The 26596-nt window shown below is 43.6% G+C and overlaps 1 protein-coding gene across 8 annotated transcripts in view; it reads left to right on the top strand.

Moving 5' to 3' along the window:
- The first annotated feature begins 7557 nt into the window (after positions 1-7557).
- Positions 7558-26596, top strand: part of HEG1 (heart development protein with EGF like domains 1) — a 94510-nt gene continuing 75471 nt past the window's right edge. For all 8 annotated transcript variants that reach the window (XM_050916893.1, XM_050916894.1, XM_050916896.1 and 5 more), the window contains exon 1: positions 7558-8083. In XM_050916893.1, coding sequence (XP_050772850.1) covers positions 7720-8083 — 364 coding nt within the window. In that variant the 5' untranslated portion in view covers positions 7558-7719. The remainder of the gene's footprint in view (positions 8084-26596) is intronic.

Raw genomic sequence — 26596 nt, forward strand, 5'->3', positions numbered from 1 at the left:
TGCAAGGTGCTTATTTCTTAAGTCTTGTTTAGCCCGATCTGCTTTCCAAGCCTCTTTCTGATGGTAGCCTGATTGCATGAGGCTAAATGAATGTTCGCAGAAAGGCTTGCTGGACTTAAGAGTTTGCAAGGGGTGTTATTAAGGCCTTGGTGGATAGGAAGACATTGGTTTTCCTGGATTCGCTGAGCTTTGTGGAATGTCGCAGCAGTTTGGCTTATCGTCAGGGGAGCGATGTTAGAATAGATAGCCATGGTGTTGGAGTCGACTTAAGGGTTCTTATGATGCACCACATCACTGTATTCAGCTGGGAATCCACAAGTCGCGTGTGACTGCATCTGCTCCATACGGGTGCACAATATTCAGTTACTGAATCATAGAATCATAGAAGATTAGGGTTGGAAGAGACCTCAGGAGGTCATCTAGTCCAAGTGTTATTGCAGATGTTCGCAAAACTGATGCCAATGCACTCCAGGTTGTACCTGCTAGTTTCTGGATTATCTTGTCTCTTGTTTTTATCTTGGCAGCGTCCTTCTCAAGATGATCATGGAAGATGAGGGTGTAGTCAAGTTTCACTCCAATATATGTTGGAGTGTAATTGTGTCACACATTTTTACCACAGAAAGCTACTTTCAGTGTGTTTTTGGCACTCCTATTATCAAAATGAAATGTGCTTACTATTGTTTTTCCAGGGTTTGGTTGAGCCTCCATTTCCGAGTATAGTTCCATAGTTTGGAGGTCCTCAGATAATGCTTTTTAATTGCAAATATTTGCACTATAAAAAAGATAAAAGAAATAGTATTTTTCAATTAACCCCATACAAGTATTGTAGTGCAATCTCTTTACTGTGAAAGTGCAACTTACAGATGTAAATTATTCCCCTCCTCACATAACTGCGCTCAAAAACAAAACAAAGTCCACTCAGTCCTTTTTCTTGTTCAGCCAATCCCTAAGACAGACAAGTTTGCTTACATTTATGGGCGATAATGCTGCCTGCTTCCTATTTACAATGTCACCTGGAAGTGAGAACAGGCAAGCAGTGCAAGTAGGGCCGTCCGGTCCGCTGTACCAGCAAGATATTTATAGCTGGTACGATGAACCAGAAAGACCTAGGAGGAGCAGAACATGGGGCTGCCCAGCTCCTCCTCTGGTGCAGTTGTACCATCCCCAGCCCTTCCATGCAGGGTCTCCTCCATCTGTACAGCAGCCCTGCTGGAGGACAGGACTGGGGGCGGTACAGCCATGCCAGAGGAGCTGCTGGTGTGGGGCCATCTGGTGGCCCCCTGTTCTGCTCCTTTCTCCGCTGCAGTTCCCAGGAGAGGCCTGTAGTTCAGGGCTCTCCAGGAACTGCAGCAGGGAAAGGAGCAGAACCCCCAGCCCCGCCCCCTGCCCTTCCACGGAGCTGCATCTCCTCCAGTTCCGTCAGTACAGCAGCAGTCCCAACAGAGGACAGGGGTGGAGTCACATGGAGGTCACGTGTCCCCCTCTTAGCTGCTGCCCCACCCCCAGTACCAGTAAGAAATGGATTCCACTTGCACCACTGGAACAGGCGTTCTCACGACACTGATGTAGCTAGTGTCGCAAGGTATTTATGTGCCAGATATGCTAAACATCTGTATGCCCCTTTCTGCTTTGACTTGTAGATTGCATTTTTTTAATAATCTTTATTACAGTGCAAATATTTGTAATCAAAAATAAAAATATGAAGCGAGCACTGTACACTTTGTATTCTGTGTTTGTAACTGAAACCAATCAAAGGTAGAAAAACATCTAAAAATATTTATAATAAATTTAAATTGGTATTCTATTATTATTTAACAGTGTGATTAAAACTGTGATTAATCACGACTATTTTTTAATCTCGCGATTAATTGCAATTATGTTTTGTAATGGTTTGATAGTCCTATTTTTAAATATTGAATATTTGCAATGAGTTGTTTCTAAGAACGCTACAGACTAGGCATTGTTTGCAAATAATCATTCAGCCAAAGTGTTCCAATACCAAATCTATTTGAGTCAACTGTAATCCATTTGTGGACAATTTCTAAACTAAAAAAATGTGCTGAAGTAAATTATTTGCTCAATTATGAATTATTCACCCACTTGTAATCTTAATACCTTTTATAACAAACCTTAATCTAGGTGAAATTCACCTAGTTTTTAAATGTATTATCAACACAAAACTTGTCTGAGGTTTGTAAGTAGTATCTGAGGTTTGGACAAATCTGGGCTGGATTTCAAGTGAATTGCAGGAGTTTTGTGATATTGGATAGAAATCACATGACCCCCTAGGGAGAAGTCCTAGCTAATACAACAGAAAATAACCTATAGGTTTAATTCTTACTAAATCCTGTAGGAGTTCTACATCAGAGGAACTCTCTCTGAGTTTTTAATGGTTTCATCCCGAAACTATGCAAAACGTGGTAGTTTCAACTGGGAGTTTTCAGGTTAGGACTAGAAAATTCAAAGTGAATGCAATGTGCAAAACAAACTAAGCTCTTCTTCTCTGCTAACCAAGTGAGGTGTGGGATTAAATTAACCAGCAGACAAGAACCATGTTTCATACAACTATATTAGACAGAGAGAGAGAGAGATGGAATTTTTAGATCACACCCTGTTTCAGGAAGGTAATTGGGTAATATTTTGTGTCAGGATAAACATGGGCAAATCTGACGCATGGTACTATTGCTTGCACTTAAATTCTTTACTGAGGCTGTCGTCCTAAAAAGAGAAGGACACAGCCTGCTGGCCTTTATATCACTTTTGTATTACAGCGCGCATTCTTTGTATGTACTAGTGAAGGACGCAGAACTGTAGTACTAATGCAGAGGTGCTCAACCTTCACCCAGGTCAGATCCACAGAGCCAAGGTGCAGGATGCTGTTGGCCCCTCCCTTAGCTTTCCTTAAACTGATCTGATAGCAGCTATGCTTTTTTCTCTCAATACTGAGACTACATGTCCCAGCATGCAACACTTCATCTTGATCTGAGTGATCATTTCCTACCTTGACCAATGTTAATGTTTGTAACGTGGTTTGAAATCCTTAGTTACCTCAAGCATTCAAAAATCACAAGTCAGGCCCCAAAAATAATGAGTGCAGCTTAAAAATAACAAGATTAAAGAAAAGGAGGAGATGTCTTTTTATTTGCTTTCTGGTTTTGAACCTTCAGACTACACTCAGATCAATCTTTCCTCTGCAGCCATTAGGGCTAGAAACTTACTTTTTTAAAAATGAAAGCTGACATTCTAATGTATTCACATGACTCCAGGAGCTGAAGCTTAAGGAAAAATGGAAAATATTGTAAGGCTCACAATAAAATTGCAAGTTGGCAGCACTGCCATTTTTGTTGTGAATCTCTTTGAAGGGTGAATATTACACACGTAAAACAGTGAAGTGGCAAGAGGAAAAAAAATAACATGAAGAAAAGAAACAGTAGTTTTTAACTTACACACACACAAACTCCCAGCCAGTTGGGCAGTTGTACTGGAAAAGCTTTAAATTGGGGAAGTGCAAATATAAGTATTTTCATTTCAAGAGCCTGCTAATACAGTACCAGCGGTGACTGTAAATATGGCAGAGAGAGGGCACATTTTCCCCACGGTTTTATGTCAGATACTTGTTAAATGTATTTGTTCTTGTTAATGTGCTTTTATGTTCCAGTTAGCCACAGCTCAGCTCTGCACACCAACGGCTAATTATTACATTGTGGGCTGTAAAAGGCAAATCCAAGCATTACTTCCCAGGCAACAGCATGGAACTTGAGGCGCTATGGTTACAGCCTATGAAGCGGTATGGGACCTACGTCTCCTATTATTGTTTTTCTCCATCTATATTAAGCTTAACTAGGATGCCACTAGGTCAAGGACAATGTGATACCCTTAATTCAACATTTCCTGGTGTTTTCTGCACACTTAACTTTGACTGTGTGTAAATTTAATGGGCAGCAGGTTTAAAACAAATATAAGGAAGTTCTTCACACAGTGCACAGTCAACTTGTGGAACTCCTTGCCTGAGGAGGTTGTCAAGGCTAGGACCATAACAGCGTTTAAAAGAGAACTGGATAAATTCATGGAGGTTAAGTCCATTAATAGCTATTAGCCAGTATGGGTAACAAAGGTTTCCCTAGCCTCTGTTTGTCAGAGAGTGGAGATGGATGGCAGGAGAGAGATCACTTGATCATTACCTGTTAGGTTCATTCCCTCTGGGGCACCTGGCATTGGCCACTGTCGGTAGACAGGATACTGGGCTAGATGGACCTTTGGTCTGACCCAGTATGGCCATTCTTATGTTCTTAAATTCTCTATATATTTCTCTCTCTCTATATATATGGCTTTGATCACTTCTCTTGTATACCTATGTTCCTGGAAACTTTTGAGTAGGGATTTATCCAACCTGACTCCAGAATTCTGGAAAGGTTCAGATCCTCATTTGAAGTTTGAGCTCAGCTCTGGTTTTAATTTAATATTTCTTTTTAGCTCTCATTTGTCTGATTTTAAAGTTATTTCAGTGTCAAATAACGGTGGTCCAGCTAAGCAATATGTATAGTAGAAGACTGAAATACTTAGTACTGACACAGTATAATTCAGTTGTTCTCCCAGAATGAGTATTTTGTGTTCATCTGTTTCTGATCTTGTTCTCAACGCGCCTGTTGAGCAAAACAGTCAGAATAATGTATTGAGATTTTTAGGCAAGCGTTTGATATTGTGCCTCCTGCCTGTTGGATTTACAATTTCAGAGAGTGCAATTATGGCAGGGAACAATGAACTAGATTAGAAATTAGGGGAGTGTTTTCTGGTGTGGTAGAGCAGTCGACTCAGTGTAATGACACTAGGGCCAAGTTCAGCTCTAGAGTAAGTTTTGTGGTCACTTTATGTCTGGGCTATATTCTACTCCAGCTATCTGCCCATGGGCATATCAAACTGCATCTCCGTGCCTCGCTTTCCCCATCTCTAAAATAGGAGTTGGCTACCTCACAGGATGTAGTGAGACCTAATGTTTGTTCTTTATAGAGACTTTCATTCAGCAACTAAAAGCAGTTTACCAAGAATCATAATTATTAGGGGCAGGAAACAAAGTGGCAGTTAAGTAAGCATTTCATGCAAAACCAGAAAATTCAGTGTGTATAAATAGGATGGGTACTTGAAAGGCTAATATTAATACTTTCACAGTCCATCCAAAAAATCTTAAAGTATTTTACAAATGTTAACTAAGCCTTAGTATAGCCCTGTCAGGTACCTTAGCTAAGTATGAATAGCCTCCTTTTACCTCACTTTGATTGTTTAAACAATACAGAATGAATGGGAAAACTGTTGAGAAATAGCTGAGAAATAAATTGATGTCCCATTTCAGCTCGTGCATTAGTAATTACCCTCCTGCTTCGTAATCATTTCATTTAGTTGCCTGGTGCCTAGTTCACTCAGGTCAAATTTGTCATGGATTAGGGTCTTTTAGGTACAATGTGAGATTTGTAGTTGTGATTGGTTTGCTTTGGTTTCTTAATACTTTAAAAACTGTCTACATTGAATCGGTTCCTGGGTTTTAACAAGAGGAAACCAAAAATTGTTGTGAGCAGAGTGGAGAAAAGGTTAATAGTTGGATGCCTTAGGGTTCTGCATTCTGCACTGGTTTAATTTCAATATATTTATCAGAGAAGTTCAGTGAAGTTATTTCTGATAATGGTGAATTGCGAAGTTGCTTTGGTAAGTCTGTTAAAAGCACAGAGGCATATGAGACAGTCCACATGGGGCGATTATGGAGCACAATGGCGGAGGTAAGGTAATGCATAATTGCAGTGGGGGAAATGTTGAAGATCATGCACCAGTGGGCACCGATCATGCATGATTCTTTGTGCCCAATGATTTGGGAGTGATTGGACTCAATGAAGAGATGTTTGTCCAGCATGCAGTAATAGTTAAAAACAAATGTAACGACAGAGTACACTTTAAAAAAGGATAGAAAACAATATCGACCATACTGTAATGAACTGGCTAGTGTCTATGTGTACCACTGCCCTCTACTGGATGGAACCAGAACTGTTCAACTGTGTGTCAGACTCGCAGGCCCTATACAGCTAACCTGGTTCTACTTTAGCTTGACTGTCCTTCAGGAGCAGGAGAGATGCAGTGGCCATAGTGTGTGCCATAGTGGCGGCTATGGTGTCGAGGTAGTTATGGATTTGTTGTGTTACTCCAGTGACAAAATACTGAACAATGGGGCACCCTGCTTTGGAGCCTTGTGTTCAGTTTTGGTTGCTGCACTTTGCGAAAGTTAAATCTGAGATTGGAAAGTTCCAGAGAAAGGCAGAGAAGAAGGTTAGAGGTCTGTCAAGATTTACATATGAGGAGAAACTACCCAGCCTATATTTGTTTAGACTTGGAAAAAGAAAACTTAGAGGGATGTAAGTGAGATATTTAGGGTTACAAATGGTATAGTAAAAATGAATCTGCTGATTCTTTATATTGGCTCTCACATTACAAGAACAAGGGGTCACTCAATGAAGTTAATGGTAGGTAATTTAAAAAAAATAAAAGGAAATCCTTCACACAGCATGCAGCCAGCCTGTGGAATTCACTACTGCAGGCGGCTGCAGAGTCAAATGCTCTCCTGGAGTTTAAAACAGGGCTGGATAACTTTACAGCCAATAAAAGAATGTGCAATTATGTATGCTAGGGGCCTGAACTTGCAAAAGGCACCTCCTGAGCAGCTTCAGTGAGAATTAAGTTTTGGGTCCTAAGACAGCAACCACATCTGATGCTTCATGGACTCAGATGAACACCATAAGGGTCAGGAGAAAAATTGTTCCTTTTTGTTTACCATTGTGCAACTGGACAGATATTCATCTGCTTCTGAAGCAGTGTTGGTCATTGCAAGGGACAAGAGACAAGATACCAGACTTGATGGACTACTGGTCTGACACTGTGTTCCACATCCTTTACTCCATGGTAACTCGCACACAAACGTTTTAGTTATATATGCATTTCTATTTATGTGCAAGCAGGGGGTAGGGATAAAATCGCCGCTGCAGCGACCAGGACCTTGTTGTTGTTTGAATGCTGCCAATGTGCTCAACAGACCCTCCTCTGGCAACAGTTTGCAATCTCAGACCGAGCTGGAGAAGCCGGGAGCCCAGGGGGAGGAACGTGTGTGTGTCCGTCCATACAGAACATATTGTTATTCTCATACGTAAATAATAACAGAAGAGAAACCGTGTGGTGTCAGATGCTTTCACAAAACCCCATCGATGTCCCTCTCCTGTGCAGCCCGGAGCCTGGTTTGACCGCGGGAGGAGAAGTCCCACGCTTGGCATCGCTGTAGCACGTTGCATTTCTCAGGACGTAGGGCAAAGCTGAGGTGCCTCTGTCCCCGCCCTCCCCGGTCTGCAAAGCCCCCGGCCCCTTCTCCCCGGGATGGGGCTGCGGAGGAGGGCTGGCCAGGGCACCGGCGGAGCCGGGGAAGCGGCTTTGGCTGGTGATGTCAACCTCTAGGAGGAGCCTGTGCCTGTGCCTGTCCTTTTACTTTCAGGCTCCATGTAATTAGCATGAGGCGGTTCGTCACTTACTAGTGTTACCCTCGGGGGCTCGACCATGAAATCCCCCCCTTCAGCCTCCCCATGGACCCGAGGAACTTTTAAGGCAGGGGCTGCTGCTTCCCCTTGATCTTCCTGCTTCCTTCCCTTCCCCCCGCCCCATAATCTAACCCGGGTTCATTAATAATCAGTATTAATGTTACTAGCCGGCCTCTGCGCCGGGCATGTGAAGCCCCCCGGCTGCATCATGCGAGCAACGTGCACTTTGCTGCTGCGCCAACTTAGCCTCCTGCTGCTGCTGCTGCAGCCCTCTGCGGGATCGGGCCCCTTCGCCTCCTCCAGCGACCCCCCTGCTCGGACCCAGCTCAGCGGAGCCACCACGCCGGCCGCGGGGCCGCAGGGTTCTTCCAGCCGGGACGTCTCTGCTGCAGCTGCTGCCGCGGCGGCGGCGGCTGCTTCCCGGCTGCCTCCCTGGGAGAGGGAGAGCTCCGTGCCCTGGGCGCCGCCAGTGTCCGGCAGCACCTGGGAGCCGGCCGCGGCAGGACACACCAGCAGCCCGGGTGAGTGAGGCACAAGAGCTGCTGCGCTGGGGAGGGTGTGGGGGTGCCCTCCCGGTCAGGCACCCACCCAGCTCGCCCCTGTGTGCCCCTGAGCCCTGGCACCCTTCGGGCTCCAGCAAAGGCGCTGCCCTGCCTGGAGAGGGCTCCCCCTTTTCCCAGCCCTTGCTCGCTGCCGTAGGGAGGGTTGGTTTTTTTGGGGGGCTGATCGGATCATCCCGCGTCCCAGCAAGGGCAGGCAGGGCTGGGCAGCACCGAAGCCAGCTGCAGAGACCCGGGGCCAATTGTGTGGCTATTTTGGGAGCAAAATCATTGCAACTCCCCACCCTCTGCAAAAATCTCCTCCAGGCCAATACATTTCCAGGGAGGAGGGGGAGAAGGAGTTGGTTTTGGTTTTTTAAATAAGCATGTCCCTATTTTATCCCACTCACCCACCCAGAAAATCCCTAATGTGTGTGTGGGCCAATGCACCTCCTTGGCCACTTCGTGGTGCTCGCTGGGGTGCAGCGTGGAAGCTTATCCAGGGGGAATGGGCTCTGATTTGTGTTATACCAGAGGGTGGGGAGAGAGGAAGCAGCAGAGGAATTGTGCTAAGAAGTGGCGAACCAGCTGCTTGGGCAGATCACTGGAATTATGTAATTGTAACTGGCTGGGGAGAGCGTGCATGGGGGGCTCGCTGCTGCGATGGGAGCACTGCGAGCAGGCTGGGGGCTTGTCCCAAGTCTGCTTCCTAGCTAGGGTGACCAGACAGCAAATGTGAAAAATCGGGACAAGGGGTGGGTGGTAATAGGAGACTGTATAAGAAAAAGACCCAAAAATTGGGACTGTCCCTATAAAATCGGGATATCTGGTCACTCTATTCCTAGAGGATTTGGGTGCACAGGCATTGGGAAGCTGTTTCTGAGTAATGGGGAGATTGGGCGCTTTTCCAACACAAAGGGCTGCAAAGGAAAGGAAAATTAATGTAGGCACTCCAGCAAAGGGTGTGTGGGCAGCACTTCACAACATCCGTCACCCTTCAGCTGGGTTTAGTCTGACCCAAAGCCTCTTGAAGTTGATGGAAAGACTCTTATTGGCTTCAGAGAGCTTTAAATTGTGCCCTTGGAAAGCTAAGGAGTTTAGCCTCTATTTGCAAAGGCTGCGGGATAACATATACATGATGAAGGTAATATTGGGTGAATCCCTTACAACATACTGGAATTGTACCACTGGAAAGGTTAAGGCCCTGGTCAGTGCAAGCATTTGTGTCATTCTGGTGACCTTAGTAGAGGATCACCTGTGATACAAAAGGAGAGAGAGAAAAGTTTGGACTATTTCTCCTCTTCAGGTTTTTAATTTTTCCAAACTTTAATTTTTCCAAACTTTTCCAAACTTTTAATTTGGTATCCTCATCAGGCTGTTTTTTTGTGGCAACATTTACATTTTATGAAAATGCAAAACAAGTGCTGATGTAAAAAAGAAAATAAATGTGCTCCTGTTAGTTAATACATATGGAATTAAAATTTACATTCCTGGCTGCTATGTAAAATCTCAGATGTAGTTTAGAGTTTCAAAAGTTTAAATACTACCTGTTGGGGGAGAATAGAATATGAAAAAAAATACCTCTGGGTTTAAGAGACGATTAAGTTAAACGGAGTATGATGCCTTTATACTTCTAAGTACAGACTACAGAAGCCTGTAACAAAATATCAAACTGAACTCTAAAGAAATATTACAAGCACAGATTCGTTTGCTTTGGTAATTATAAATTATTAGATCCCCTGAAATCACTTGAACACTGCACAGCTGTATACTAGTGTAGTAAAGGAGGGTTTGAGCAGATGAAGGCTTGTGCAAAGAATACAATCAGATTGTAATTTTCCACTATACTGACTGAATCAACTTTAAAAGATTCTACCTCTACTTTTTAAAAACAACATGGAAATGAAAATGACAAAGCTAGTAGAACCTCAGTAGGAAGTGGATAAGCTGCAGGATGGTCCTTATTCAGTAGCTGACTGTTAGAATGGCAGTTGGTTGTTGCTGCATTCCAAAGGTGCATATTTTAGCAGGTGTGACGCAATGCTTCCAGGGCAGGAAATCAGCAGGTGCAGTGAGAATTCTTCTGTATACCACCCAGATATGTTTTCTTTATTCAGATTTCCCCGTATCCTGCTTCACAATGATTACTGGCCTATCAGATCCAGATGTAGGGATTTTTCAGAATTGCAATAATTTTAAATTTTTCTTTCTTTCTTTCTTTTCTTTGCTGCACTTCTGCTATGAAGAATGGGAAGCTAGTCAAAATAGATTGTAAAATCCTCTTCTTATTAGTCATCTATCAGGTACACACTATACAGAGGTATCCACTGATCATGGTCAGTGCCTAGATTGGTGATTACACAGGCTAGTACACAGGCAAATTTTTTATAGGGAAAGTGGATATAATTTTAAACAGCATGTTTTCCCTATTTTTCAACTTGAACACATAACTCTAAGGATGATTAATATGTTTGAAAAGTTGGCATTGGATTTCTGTGTATAGTGTAAAGAACTCTAGCATGTGATAAATATAGCTTCAGTGGTTTAAAGCCAGAAGGGACCACCACTATGATTATTGACCTCGTGGTCACACAGGCCATAGAATTTCACCCAGTAATTTCTGCTGTGGAGAGAACTCCCCAATGTCACATTATGCTATTTAGAGATGTACTTTATTTATAGCGCTACAATTTCAGAACATATGGTTAAAACTACTTTGAAAAAATATTTTGATTTTCTTAACATATTCAGAAGGTGCCTTTTATCAGATGTACACATATAAAATAAAGTTTATACCTGGGTGGATCAAATAAAGCCCTATAAAGAACTATGTACAATAATGCTTGCATAACAAGAGAGGAAGACTAGCCCAACAGATAGGGCACTGGCCTCGATTTAAGAGGCCTCTCAGTTCTGTTGCATTTTCAACCACAGAGGTCTCTATGTTTCCTTAGGATAGGCATGTAACCTACTCTGTGCATCAGTTCCCTATCTGTAAAATAGAGACAATACTTCCCTACCTGACAGAGATAAAATCCATTAATGATCATCATGTGCTCAGATTTAAATGATGAGGATCATGTAAATTCCTAGAAGAAATATATTTAATTTAAGCTCAGATAGCAATCCAGCATCTTTTCATGACTGCCGACTCCTGAGTTGAGAGAGGAATGCATTTCAATCATTAAGGTTTGAAAAACTAAAACTGTCTGCCCAAGAGCTCTAAAATAAATGTGGCTTATTGTGAGCGACTGCTCAGGCATTTCACGGAGAGCCATTCTCCACAGAATTTATCATGCTGTAGTAGGCCGTGAATGATGTCGATCTTAACCTAGGAGAAATTAGGAAGACTGAGAGCAGGGTGGCTGGTGGAAACCATGGTAAACTACATAATAAATTACATTATGTCCTGACAACTGCAATCCACTAGATGTTAGGTAAGGTTCTGTGCCTGTCAGTCAAAATAATGATTCTGTATTATAGCTGTAGTCTGATGTGGCCTACTGAATCATTTGGGGTTTGAGCTACAGACACTTGAAAAGTTAGTTAGCTTTTGTCTATCCTGCCTACCTTCCACAAGCATTTCTTGTAAACTCATCACTCTGTCGCTACACAGAAACAAAGATTGCATCTTGGCAGCTTGTGGTCTGACTCTCTTTGAAGTCAGAATGCAAAGGTTCTTTCTCAGCAGAGTTAGATAAGTAGATGGTATCAGCAGAGAGGAGCTCTGCAGTGAAACTTAATCTTAAAAATTAGTGCCTGTGAAAGTGAGCAGCTGGTGGAGATAGTTCAAACTATGCATAACAGAGGCAGGCCCTATCTAAGCTGCTCTCTGCACCTCGGCCAAGGCACCTCAGTCTTGACTTTCAACTTCACCTCCATTCCCTTCAGTAGGCTGTTTGTGCCAAAACCATGCAATCATTTTGTGATGTGAATAAATTAGGACTAGGACAAATCCTTTTTGCTTGTTGTGCAATATAGAAATTGAATCTGGGTGGGCACAGATGTAGTCAGAAAAAGTAAAAAGCAACAGAGTCCCATGGCACCTTCTAGCCTAACAAATGCGTTGGACTATAAGCTTTCATGGGTGAATACCTATTTTGTCAGACTAACATTTGTTAGTCTATAAGGTGCCACAGGACGCTTTGTTGCTTTTTACAGATCCAGACTAACACGGCTACCCCTTTGATATCAGAAAAAGTAGTCGTGCTGAGAAACAGGACAAATGGTTCAAGCAATAGCTGGAGTTGTGGGACCACCTAAACTCTCTGCTATGCATTTTCTATTGGCAGTTGTTTTATCTTAATATCATACCAGGAGGGGGTGTACCTGAGAGCAAGTGGCTAGTCTGTGGGTAGAACATTGAACTGGAACTTGGGAGATTGGAGTTCAGTTCCTGACTATGCCACAGACTGCTTTACGTCCACTGGCAAGTCATTTTATTTCTCTGTTCCACTTCCCCATCTGTAAAATGGGGATACTACTACTTCCTTTTTCATATGTGTCTGTCTTGTCTACTTTGATTTGTAATATCTTTACGGCAGGGACTGCCACTTGCTCTTTGTATTTGTACAATAGGTCTTTGATCTGGGCTGTGGCCTCTTGGTGCTACCATAGTACAAATGATGATAAAGGCTAGCACTGCGCCTCTACAAGTTTCCTATCTAGACAAGGGTCCCCAGTCAAGCAAATCTTTCCCCTTATGTCTTTTCCCCTGGTCTTCTCTGCTGTCCCTCTTATGTGGCCATGGTATGTGAGACACTCGGATAGCCTGGTGATGATGGGAGCTGTGCAAATGCCTAAATAAGTAGATTCCTTCTATCCATGTCTGTGTTGTCTTTCCTTCCTTCCTTCCTCCATCACCTTTTTCATACCAGTTGCTGCCTTGCATATCTTTAGTGCTGCACATTATGAGCATTAGAAGTAACTGTGTAATATTGACTCCCTTCCTCTCCCATCTCTGAAGCATTCTGGGAGAGGCGGCAAGCTTAGGAGGGTTGGGGAGCAGGCTTTGGGATGGGGCTTGTGTCCTCAAGCTGGCTTCAAATCTCCCTCCACTCAACAGTTAGTATTGATCACATGATTCCCTCCAGTCTGTGAGCCTGATTCTCTGTTGCCTGCACCTTGTCTAATCATTTACATTGGTGCAAAGTGGACATAAAACACTGCTGTTCTGATTGCACCCACTTTGCACCGGTGTAAATGACTATTCAAGTGCATCAAGCACTGTACCTGGAAGACCTGTGCACTAATATGCTCTGCTGCCTTGCCCCCTTCCCTACTCATCCTTACATGAAATATAACTTAAATGATTTTTTTGTGCTGCAGATTTGTAGTCATAGAATATCAGAGTTGGAAGGGACCTCAGGAGGTCATCTAGTCCAATCCCCTGCTCAAAGCAGGCCTAATCCACAGGCAGATTTTTACCCAGATCCCTAAATGGCTCCCTCAAGGATTGAGCTCACAACCCTGGGTTTAGCAGGCCAATGCTCAAACCACTGAGCTATCCCTCCCCCAAGTTATATGGGTTTAGTTTTGCTTCATCAGGGGAACAAAAGAGAAGGGGAGTGAGAGCTACTTGTTCCCAGATCCTTACAGGCATTAAGGGTCTGATGGAAAGTCCACTGAAGTTAATGGATGTCTTTCCATTGACTTAAGTGGGTTTGGAATCAGTAACCTTTTATTTTAATGGCAGATTAATGAATGATGAAATGCAAATGTTTGTAATCCAGACTCACTGTGAGTATGACACCTACATTAATGTGGAATGAATCTGTCATATGCTGGGTTATTGCAATAAGCATTGCATGAATGTGAGGTGAGATACTTTATTGTAAGTGCTATTACAGAAGCTATTTCTGATGGTTTCAGTCTTGCATTGCAAACTGTTAGAGCCATCACAGGCCTCACACTCGCCTGGCAGTCCAGCACACTCCCTATGATCATTCCAGCCACTCAGTAACCACCACTTAAGTTTAAAACAGGTAATGTAATGAGCTGCAATTTTTCTTGTGGCTGGAAAAACAGTGCTGAAGATTTATTCTCACAGCGCATTAATTGACGCTGGATTAGGAGAAATGCCCATGTGACGTACTCCTGCCATTGTAACGTGCCCTGGATGAGTGCCTCTGTGAATGTGATTTACGTAAGTATCAGAAGAGTTAACAGTACTGATCGGATAAGGATGACGATGGCATTTTTGCCCAACATACTCAGTGTCTGGAACAGTTTGTTTCTTTCCCCCAGCCTCCTGGATCAGTCATTTAAATCTAGAACTCAAACCCACACTCTCCAATGCTGCTTAAGATCTCAGGCAGTTTGCACCCTGGCACTTGCTGGTACCACCCTCTACCTTCCTTGTCTATTGCACTCCTTTTTGTAACAACTGGACTCTTCACAAACGTTAATGGATCTTGATAACACCATCCCTGCTTAACCAGTGAGGAAGTAAGGCACAGAAGGATTAAGTGATTTGTGGAATTCTGTGGCCAAACTGAGCCTAAAATCCAAGTTTCATGAATCCTAGCCTTAAGCAGAGTCAGGGCCTTAACTTTCTAGTCCTCACATTTTCTTGCTGTAACACTTCCACTGTTGTCCCTGATGTGTATTGTGGGGCAGTTACTTGAGTATCTTGTCAAATTAAATTGTACTGTGAGAAGATGGGAGTTCACTTTGTGTGTGATCTTGAAACTGACTTGTTTTTCATGAGGTGCAGCAGAAAATCGCTCTGCGTGAAATGACTTTTGTTTGACTGTGGTTTCAGCATACAACTTGAAAAGGACTTGTTCAGAGGTTGTGGTTCTGGCTTGCTGCTGTCGGGCAGAAGTCTTACATTTTCAGACTGCTTCTTCAGAACTGTGATATTTCAAGTCATTCTTGGAAAGAGATTTCTTCACGCCACTGGAAAACAATGGTAGATAGAGCAGGTCAAGAGTTCTTTGACGGATCGTTTTTTCACCAGAAAACGCCGAATCTTTTAAACTGGGGTTGTTGGTTTTTTTTGGTTGAGACTATACAGGTTTCAATGAAACATTCATCAGGAAAGGGTTTCGCAAGGCCTGGATGGATTTCTGCTTAAAACAAGAGAGAGAGACTCTACCAAGAATAGCCAATAGCCCCAGGTTTAAGTCTCTGGAGACCCACATCCCAGATAAGTGCACTAAGCACCACGCTATTGGCTATTCTTGGGTGGGTCTCCCTCTCTTTCGTTTTTGCAAAAAAATCTTGAAAGGTCTTGGTGTTGTCCCAAAGCGGAGTGCGAATATTTATGAAATCACAAAAACCATTTCCTGCCCAGCTCTATTGCTGGCCCCTAGTTCTGACCCATTGTGAATCACCATGTATTGGAAAGTATAAACACAGTGTCCAGTCAATTGTGTGTGAGCATTAGCTGTTTCCTTGGAAGGCTAGGGTTAGTTGGCAGATTTTACTGGCAAAGTGGTACGATCTTCAGTCTGTGTGACGCAGGAGGTCAAATTGTAAAGGTCCCTTTTGGCCTTAAAGTCTGTGAATAAAACTGGAAGTCATAATGGCGTGAGAGATCTGAAAATTGTGTTCAGGACCATTGATCATATGAGCATGTAAAGGCTGAAGGACTGAGGCTTTAACAGTACTTTACTTGACAATAATAATTTTATTTATTAAACGCTCACAGTCGGGATTTGCGGGGCGGCACTTTCACAGTGTAGTAAAAACGCGCGTGAAATACAATAAAAACACAATTTAAGAACCCCAGACTGCTTTCTTATAAAGGCAAGCAAACAAACAAAAAAACCCACTTGTGCAGCAATAATGTGACTGTACCCTGGAAAAGCTATTCCTGGGCTTTCTATTATTTTCCTTCTAAGAACTTTCAGATTTTCCTTCTTCCCCAACTTCTCTGAAATCCCAGCAAGAGCCCTGCTTAAAGGCCATGCTACCAGAATTGCAAACATTCTCGCCAAGTTAAGTATATAGATTTCAAAAATGAGGATAAATAAAAGTTTGCGGGGGTGTATAAGACAGAGTGTCGGATGGCAAAGCAGCCTCCATCCTTTCTGCCCCAGAGCCTTTCAGCTTTCTCCACTTTTCCTTTTCACAACTTTGACATAAAAGTGGAGCTTGCCAAATGAGCACTCACTCCGGGATTTTCAAAAAGGCACAGCGCTGATCTAACTCTGTTCCCAGCACACAGTGCTAAGTCCTTTTGAAAAGCCCAGGCTTGCTGTATTTTCATCTGAGTGGGCAGCAGAAAGTTCTAAAACGCTCAGGGATTTCTGTTTTGTTTTCTTAGAGTAAGGGTAATGATGTTATATAGATTCCCAGGCCAGAAGGCCCATTGTGGCCTCCTAGTCTGACCTCCTGTGTAACGCAGGCCATAGAACTTCCCCAAAATATTCCTGTGTTTTCTTGGGAGGGTGTGTGTGTTAAGGTGGCATTTTGGAAGCTCACAAGGTCTTTTCCCCCGCTCCCGTTTGAAGTAAGGTATCTTTCTACCTGGAAACCCCCCCCACAGACCTATTGTCACACACACACACACACACACACACACACACACACACACACACACACACACACACACACACACACACACACACTAGCACCTTGTTAATTCAAACTGTATTAATCCTCTCACTCCATAGCCCACACTGAGTTTCTGTAAAAAGGCAGGGGACTGGTTCCTGCTAAGGCTGAATTGTTACTCTTTGGTGGAGCAAAGCAGCCTTAAAGGCAACTTAGCCAGCTACCCGAGGATTCTCCAGACCAATGTCTTTATTCAGAACTACTCACCAGATGAGAGTAATTCTTAGCCCGCAGATTGTGTGCAAGCAGCTTGTTGTTGTAAGCATTTGATATCCCAAATGAGGGCTCTGTTGTTTACATTTGATTTGACTTGTAGGTCCTATGGTATGTTTTCTCTTTCCTGATTGGCTGATTGACAGTTTCTTGTGGGAATACTCACAATTACTAACCTCCTTGGTTAGGTGCTTTGAGATCTACTGATGAAGAGTGCTATATAGGAGCTAGGTATTTTTTTAATTACCTGTTCAAAAGTCTCTCTTTGTGGACATTTTGCAATTGTTACTTCAAATGCGCTATTTCCATGAATGTTAGTAAACTCGTTGGCAAGAATATTCATGGGGAGCAGATGTAAGAGGGGCACAAACCCAGTCTAAGTGAACATATTGACAGTTCAAGTGCATATTTGTGGGAAATTGTTCTGTAACAGCCAGAGGGGTTACAGAACAGAGGTTTCCCTCTCTTTGCGTAGATGTAATAGGTGTGTGTACAGATGTATGTCTATATTTTAAGGCATCACAGCCCATACATATCATAATATCCTGCTGCTGCTACATGAGACACTGCTTTCTTATTGTACTTTGCTTATGCAGAGTTTACATTTATCCTTTCAGACTGAAATCATAATTAGAGTCAGAGGATGAGGAGAGAACTTTTCCACCCAAAAGGGAAATGATGCTGAGTTGCTGAGTGGCCAGCCCAAGTAATAATATAATCTTAGAAAAATGCAGCTCCCTCGAGGAAAGGAAGCTTTGCAAACTTCAGTTTCTCCGAGCTGTTAACATAGCAGTTGCCTGCATTTCTGTAACATTGCTGTCAAACCTAATCTACTGAAGTGCCAAGGAAATCACAGAATATTGGGGAGCAAAGAGAAAAACAGTGTAATGGTCTATCCCTATGTAAAGTAAAAATTCTTTTAAGACAGGTGCATTGTTTGGTTTTTAATGCAGATTCCTAGGATATAAGGTCAATTTCCCCCCTCATTATTATCATTGACAATTAGGTTGTTTTATGTTTCTCCTGTTTGCACTGAACTATGATGTCAGAGATTTTAAAGGCAGAAGGGACCATTAAAACAATCATCTGTTTGACCTCTTGCACAACATGGGCTATAGATAATTTTCACTTCTGCTATGAGGGCTTTGAAGCCAGGGCCTTTGGCATTATAGTCAAGAGTCATACACCTAGGCCTCTATATCAGCTGATTTATTAGTGCCTGTTTCCCTTTTATAGATGGTAACAAAGATGTCCCCTCTCTTATAGAATCATAGACTTTAAGGTCAGAAGGGACCATTATGATCATCTAGTCTGACCTCCTGCACAATGCAGGCCACAGAATCTCACTCACCCACTCCTGTATCAAACCTGTGTCTGAGCCACTGAGGTCCTCAAATCATGGTTTAAAGACTTAAAGGAGCAGAGAACCTTCCAGCAAGTGACCCGTGCCCCATGCTGCAGAGGAAGGCGAAACCAGCCCAGGGCTTCTGCCAATCTGCCCTGGAGGAAAATTCCTTCCCGACCCCAAATATGGTGATCAGCTAAACCCTGAGTGGATGATATGCATATTTGTTTATATATTCTTCCGAATTTTTTGCCTCCAGTATCAGAAGTAACAATTATTACACACAAAGCTTGAATATGTTTATCTATGTAGGGTGAATACATGATGTCTGGTAGAAAAGTTTTACTGGCATGAATATGAGGTGACCACGCTGCTTGAAAGGTCCTCTTAAATTTAGTACATGCAATAAGCTAAGAAGAAAAATATTCCAAATATACCAGAAGATTTTATACGTCTTGTTTCTTTCTTTACATATTTTGGTTTGTTTTAATTTTCTCAGTTAGTTTTAACAACTGTTCCCATAACCTTGGTTACATCATTAGTGATCCAAGCACTTTATTATATAATGTATGAATTGTTCCAAGTACCATCTTTCCTGTTGTCTGTAACCATGAATGTTTCATAAAACATAACATTTGTTACATAGATACCCTGCATTCCTTATAGTCATCAATGTCGGGTGAGCATGTGGGACTCTCTCTATCAGCAATTCTGTCTCATTCAAGATGGACTAAATCAGATCAGATTAGATTTATGGGATGCCTTTCAACGTAAGGGATCCCAAACAACCTGAGTCTTTGCTCACCCTGCCACTGACGTGCAGCCAGTTCTGGGGTGGAGAGTGGCAGCCATTCTGTATTTGCCACATGCCAGCATAGTTGTTTGACGAGAAAGTTAAAGGAATTTCTCCAGCTGAAATCAGAAGAGGGATTTGGCTCTACAGAATACCGTTCGCCACAGCACAGTTTGTAAGGATACTGGCGTTCACACACTTACTGTTGTGGAAAATCTTTTAAAGACTCAGGGCTGGATCCTCAGTGGGTGGACAGTGTTAGAGCTGCGTTGTCTTCAGTTGAGCTATGACAATTCACACAAGGTCAGATCTGGCCCCAGGATCTCAGTGCTATGCAAAAGAGCCCCATATTGGGCATCAATACTGCCTTGGAGAGAAGGGCAGCACCTACTGACACAACTTTCTGGTGTATCCGAATGATTTTTTGGAGATCTCCAAAAACATTGACGAGGTCGGACCCTGCTTAGATTGTGAGATCTGATAAGCTCACAGGTCAAGGTAATATGGCTGCTAAAATCACATGAAATTATGCTTAAATGAGGCAAACAGCATTGTCATATTAAAGTCATTTCCAACGGCTATGTTGTAAACGTATTTGCATGAAAGGTATATCAACAAACCATCAAACTGCACATTACCTGCTTTGCTCATAAATTCAAATGAGTGACCTTGATCATGAGGCATAATACGGCTCTAGTAATTTATCACTTATCTTCTTTTTTGGGAGCTGGGCATAATTGCATCCGTGTCTAGAAGGACAAAGAGGAGTGTTTCAGCGGCTGTAATTCACAAAGACATCTTCAAAAAGCTTCTTACCTTTGGCACAAGTTTTAAAAGACCTTATAAAAATGCCTCTGAATAGCTTTAGGCATCTGAACATTCATCGTTGTTTGATTCGGATTTGGTTACAGGGCTAAGCACTACATTTCAATTCTCTTTAGAATATTATTGGCTCGTTTATCAAATGCAAGCTGGTGGTGTAGTATTAGACTGGCAGACAACCCAGGAAATAAAGGCTCTTTGAAAATCAGTTTCTTAGAGCGGTAACATGATCAGAGCTCAGAATAATCATGAAGACAGTCATACGTGGGGGCGCAGAAAAAGCAAATGTGGACACATGAAAGGATCAACATAAAGAAGTAGGAAAATTCTGTACTGGAATGAAAGAACTGGAATGGCTATAATTGCACGCTTGTTGACTTGTATTTAGATACATTTCATAGAATACCGTCTGCCAGAATGTCCTGTTTTTTAATATTAAAGATCTTCAGAATTCAGCCCCAAGGATTAGTAACAAGGGCAGCGTTCATATCTCCACAAGAAACCACAATGGAGGAGTTCAGATCACATGCTGGATTAAAGCCTGAACTTGTCTGTCACTTGATTCTGAGAGAATACCAGAGCTATCGCTATGAGCTGGTGCTTGTCTGTGCACTGTGGGTGGACGTCCAGGGCTGTGGCGTGAACAGATTTCAAGCAGATACTGTGCCTGATTCTCCCATTGTTCCTGATGCAGCCATTCAGACCTATGCAGAGTGGGTGTAAACCCTGCCAAGGATCTCTCCATCCTTCTGATCTGACCCTCTCTCTGTGTTCACCCTGACTGACAGCAATGAGATTTACAGTGCGGTCCTGCCGTTCTCCATTGTCCTAGGCTTGTCTGCATTGATGGCATGATGCAGATGTGAAGCTGAACTCTAAGGTGCTGGGAACCGTAGTTCATCAGGGCGAATCTCGTCTGAGTATCCTCTTTGCTGCAGAATTAGTCCCTAGGGAGAAACGATCAGGGAGCCTGGAGAAGGCATGCAGTCTTGAGCCTTCCTGAGGCATTTAAAAAGCCAGTGAAAATTGTAGACACAAATACCTATCCCCTGTCCCCATCCCTAATGCTCACAAAGGAGGTGTGTGTACTTATCTGTGTATTTATTTGTGTACATGGTAATCACACAGATGGCCTAGTGTTAGCCGCACGTTGAAAGCTGCTCATTACATCAAGTGATTATTAGTCAGTGTTTCTTCCCCTGCATGGTAGGAGGAGAGAGGAACTAACTCAACCTTTGGAAGGGATACACCCTCCAGTGTCCCCCTCAGCACTGCCATCACTACTTCCTGCGGCAGATGGTTATAGCTTCATCTAGGAAGTGCAGTTTAGATCATCATCCTTTTCCAGGAGCAGGGGGGATGGGGGCCTTATCTGTCCTAGGGATTAATTTCTCCTTAAGCGGCTTGTCTACTCATTTGCATTTTTCTCCGATCTCCTCCCAAATCCCATCTTCTGTTGCTGGGAAGTTGGATAGCTCAGCTGTGGGAGGGTCAGTGAGGCATCGCTGGTGCTATAATAGCATGCCATTCATGAATAGTTCATTTCAGAGGCAGGGCTTGTGGGGTAAGGCTTAGCTAGTTGCTATCAGTCTCACTCTGTGTGCGATTGGTTTCCACCAGCCCCGTGGCTGGCCAGTGAGCAAGAATCCTCCAGGGCTGAATATCATAGCCCACCACGGAAATGTAGCCACTGCTGGGGTGAAATATGGCAGTTGTTAAACAGCGCACAGGACAGTGAGGGAATACTAAATCAGAGCAAGGGAAAATTGTTCAAACTAAACTTTTCTCAGCCCAAACCGTTATTTTTATTTTATTTTATTTTATTTTTGCGTTGTTTAAAAAATGTTTCAACCCAGCATGCAGCCTAAACAAAGCATTTCGTTTTGGGCTGAACAGGTGTAGTAGCTCTGGCACTATCGCTTGCTGCAGTTTTGACCAAGAGGAGTAATGTCAGGGCCGACAGCTGTGATGCAGCACCTAGATGCTGTCCTGGGGAGAGATACCGCTAATGAGAAGGCAGCTCGAGCTGGGAGGGGGCTCAGAGGCAGTTAGAAGATGATTAGAGGAGAAGGAGGTGAAAGAGGCAGCGCTGGGGTAAAAAGGAGATTTGCTGGGGAGAGGTGGGTGGACTTTGAAGGGCAGTGTGCAAGGAGCCAGCCATGAGGGACATAGATCATATGACCTGTGAGCAGTGATGAGCTCCCAAAATCCTAATAACTGGTTTCCTACCGGGTCCTCGGCGGCACTTCGGCAGTGGGGGGTCCTGGTTTTCAGCGGCATTTTGGTGGCGGGTCCTTCACTTGGAGCGAGTGAAGACATCCCCCTCCCCCCCGGTCGCCGAAGACCTGATAGGGAACTGCGCAGTGAGTACAAGCCCCACGTGCCTGTCTTCCCCACCCCCACGTCCTCCCCCGACTGCCCTCCTCAGAACCTGCAACCCCTCAACCCCCCTGCTTCTTGTCCCCTGACCACCTCCTCCTGAGACCCCCCACTCTAATTGCCCCCCAGGACCCCACCCCCTACCAAACTCACCCTGCTCCCTGTCCCCTGACTGCCCCGACCCCATCCACCACCACCCCGACAGACCCCCGGAACTCCAACACCCCTGCAACCCCCTGTTCCCCATCCCCTGCCTGCCCCCCCAGAACCTCCTCCCTCTCCAACCGCTCCCTGCCTGGCCCCTGCCTTATCCAACCCCTCCTCCCAGCCCCAGCCCAGCCCCCTTACCATGCCGCTCAAAGCAGCAGGAGCTGCAGAGCTGCCCAGAGCGCTGGCACCAGCAGCTTGGCGCTCTGGGGCTCTGCGAGGGGGGGGAGGAAGTGGGGCAGGGGCCAGGGGAGCCTCCCCAGCTGGGAACTCAGGCAGGCTGGACAGGAAAGTGGTTTGCCCACCTGCTGGCCCCTTTAATAACCGGTTCTACACCGGCTTCTAAATTTAACAACCGGTTCTTGTGAACTGGTACGAACCGGCTCCAGCTCACCACTGCCCGTGAGGCTAACGGGACACAGACAAAGGGAATAAGTTTAGGCACCTGTGGGACTGGTGTGGCCCTCGAGGTGAGGAGCTGTCATTTATGGGTGGACCTGCTGGAAAGAGTGCGATCCCTGTAGTGTTGAAGCAAAGGAGCTTCGCAATCCCGAGAGAGACGAAGGTGGGACAGCTGGGGTGAAAATGGGGAGAGGAGGCGTTGATTCCCTCATAGGGTGACACAACCTCTCATTGAAAAACGTCAGTTATTGTGATGGGAATTTACAGTATATTATTTTCCTAAGCAAGTGTTTGCTGGCACTTTCTATTATTTATATTATGTTATCATTCCTGCCAAATGCCTGGGTTTCCTTCTTAAAGTTTAACATTTGCTCAGCTCTATACTAAGCCCGATCCAAAGAGTGGGTGGATTTTCAGAAGCAGAATGTATTTATCTAGGTTGGAATCTGACCAGAACCCTGGCTTTGAAACCCTTCGTCTTTTGGAAAGTGTCACTGTAACTTTCACCGCAATGGCTGTTGACCTGAGTTTTACCTTTCATCCATAAGGCACCACAGGGCTGCAGAATCATGAAAATAAGAGAATGAGATGGGTATAGTGTAGGACAGGCACTGTGCAAGCATCCATTGCACAATTCCTCTCCCAATTTTAGCATCATTGCAACTCTAAGCCAGTTTCCCCCCATGCCAAGCCAGCAGTTCCTGTCCAATAGTGGCATGTTTGTGTCATGTACAAAAATTATACTGTTGCAGCTTCCAACCTGATAGACACTTTCTCACTCTGACCTGAATTCCCACTTCTGTGCATAGAGCAGGAAGTGATGAACCCAGTTGAAGTGGAAGCAGAGTTTTGAATGTGCTAGTTTAATTTCTATTACACAGCCTACAAACAATGTGGATGCTATGTAAAATCAGAATCATCCCGGCTGTTCTCATGGGATAGAGTAAGTTTTTTGTGGCACTAAGATGGGATTTTGAACATTCTAAAAAGTTGAAAATTTGGAAAGGGTTCCAAAAAGAGAGACAAGAATGTTAAGTCAGGGATGTAAGAAGTTCAATCAATGTAGCTTATCTTAGAGAAAATAAGATGATTTGCTCACAGTCTACAAGTAACCACCCTGGGGAATAGATTTCTGATGGTATATTGCTCTTTAATCTGGCAGAAAAATGCGTAAGAGCTAATGATAGAAGATGAAGCTAGAAAAATTGACAGAAAATAAAGTGCACATTTTTAACTGTGACAGTATTAACCGAAAAACATACCCAGAGAGGTGGTGGATTCTCTGTCACTTGACGTGTTTAAATCAAGGCTGGATGTCTTTCTAAAAGATCTGTGATAGCTCAAACAGAAGTTATGGGCTTGACGCAGAAATTATTGGGTGAGGTTCTTTGGCCTGTATTACACAGGAAGTCACATTAGATGGTCATAATGGTCGCTTCTGGCCTTAATAACTATTAATTTTCTTTACAGTTAATAAATATGCATAAGAATATGTGTTATAATGTGTCTGTGTGTCATAATATGTAGTAAGATTTGTTTTTCTTGGCTGCTGTGTGTATCACTTTGTAGATCTAACAGTGAACAGCCATATGAGCGAAGTCATCTGATTCTAGACATGGGACTGTATCCCTCCGTAGTGACTCTAAGAAAAGACAAAGCTGTATTTGTGTTAGAACCTGAAAACGAAATTCCTCTTCTGCAGAGCTTACGTTCTAAATGAGACTTTACACAACAAGGGGCTGATGATAAACACTAGGAGAACAAGGGTTGCAACACTGAAAGATGTAATGAGGTAAAAAAAATTTTTGTTTGACTTTGGATTTAAAAAGATAGCTTGGGCATTTATAGATACTCTTCATAATGGAGACCTGGGTAAAGGTTGGCACTGGAAGATCCTGACTGAGGCCTTGATCCGGCAAAGCACTTAAGAACATGAGTAATTCCATTGGGGTTATTCACATGCTTAAAGTTGAGCACATGCTTAAGTTCTTTGCTGGGGCCATGGTCTGTCAGTGGGAGGCATTTGAAGGAGAGGAGTCAGATTCCATGACACACGGGATCAGCAAGGAGATTCCAGGCACTGAACAGCTTTGTTGTAGAAGGAGCCTGGTAGAGCACAGATCTGCTTGAGTCCAATAGTCTGATTTGCAGTACACTGACTGCTGTCCTCCAGCCAAACTGATTTGTGGCTTTTGTGGGGATGAATGCTGCAGATGTTAGAACCCACAGGATCTTTAGTATGCTGTAATCCACCTCCCCTATCCTGAATCTTTGTGTTCAATTGAAACAAGGCTTTGTTGTGCTTTGATTAGCGATGGAAAAGCTGTTCCAACATCTAGGCTTTGCATGCACCAGATGGCAGGATGGCTCATTAGGGGGAAGCAAATGATAGGGTGTTCGGATCAAGTACAGTTCAAACCAAAGCAGTATACCATTCCCAGACCATGTATTGGAAGAATGTGACTGGAAAGAACTCAGGGTAGCAGCATTGCTGCAGTCCTGCTTCCCAAAGAGCGCTGAGATGTGCAATGGGAACTCAGCCACTGTCTGGAAGCAATGTGGAGAGATGCACAGAAGAATCAGTTGAGCTGTCCTTTGCTGGAGATGCATTATTAGCTCTCAGCAAACAGCTCAATCAGTGGGATAATGCTTGCTGTGTTGCTGCATGCAAAGTGATAAACACTTTTGTGAGGCTGATTAAAAGCCATTGCAAATCAGCAGTGTCTGATCACCAAAGAAGCTTTTTACTGCAGACGTGCGTCATGTTAATGTGATCCCTGTTACACAATGGGATTAAAAAGCAATGAGACACCGGTAAATAAGTGTTTAAAAATTCACTCCCAAGGGAGCATTTGCAAGTGCTGTGCTGCCCTTTTTCAGGTTTTGAAGACGAATCAGCTTCGGAGTGGGCCAGAATAAGGTGCTGAGTAGGAATGGGTTTAAAGAGCAAAGAACTGTTGGAGGACAGGTCTTGAAGTGGAATAACATTTTTGAGGGAGGAGGAGTGATGGGATGGGAGGCACATGACGTAGGGCCTGGTCCTGTACTCCTAACACAAACAAAACTCCCATGGGTGTTTTGTCTGCTCAAGGAGTACAACATTGAGTTAAGAAGAGAAAACATGGTTTTGTGGTTGGAAGTTGGGCTTGAAGTTGTGCTCTTAGCTCTGTCAGTGACTTCCTGGGTGACCTTGTGCAGACCATGTTCGTGAGTTCTAATTCTGGCTCTGGCACTTACTTCCCCTGTGGCTTTGGTCAAGTCATTTGATCTCTTTGTGCGTTCTTTTTTTGTAAAAATGAGGAAAACAGTGCTTTTCTACTGGGTGCGTGGAGGCAGGTGGGAAGTATGTGGCTAAATCATTCATTTTGTAAAGCACTGTGACATCCTTGGATGGAAGGTGTTCCAGAAGTGTCAAGTATTAATTATTTGAAGGGCTTGGGTTGTTTTTGCAGTCTAAATATGGCTGAATATTTTTAACAAAAGTTTATCTACACAAAAAGTTGTGCCACTTTAACTCTACTGGTGTAGTAAAAGCTGGAGATGCTGTTAGCCCAGTAAAAAAGTGCTTAACCAGGTATAGTTTATTCCCCCAGGTGGAAAAAAAAATCACGCCTCTAACTGAAATAGTTATACTGGTACAAAATCTCTATGTGGACCAGGCCGCAAGCAGCAAAGTTTTGGGGTTCTCATTCAAGGTATGCTTTAATCAAACACAAGTTATTGGGCTCAAAGCAGGGGACCTGTGATATATGGGAGGTCAGATGTGATGGTC

The sequence above is a fragment of the Gopherus flavomarginatus genome, chromosome 10 (assembly GCF_025201925.1).
Source record: "Gopherus flavomarginatus isolate rGopFla2 chromosome 10, rGopFla2.mat.asm, whole genome shotgun sequence".
In the NCBI taxonomy this organism is placed as follows: Eukaryota; Metazoa; Chordata; order Testudines; family Testudinidae; genus Gopherus; species Gopherus flavomarginatus.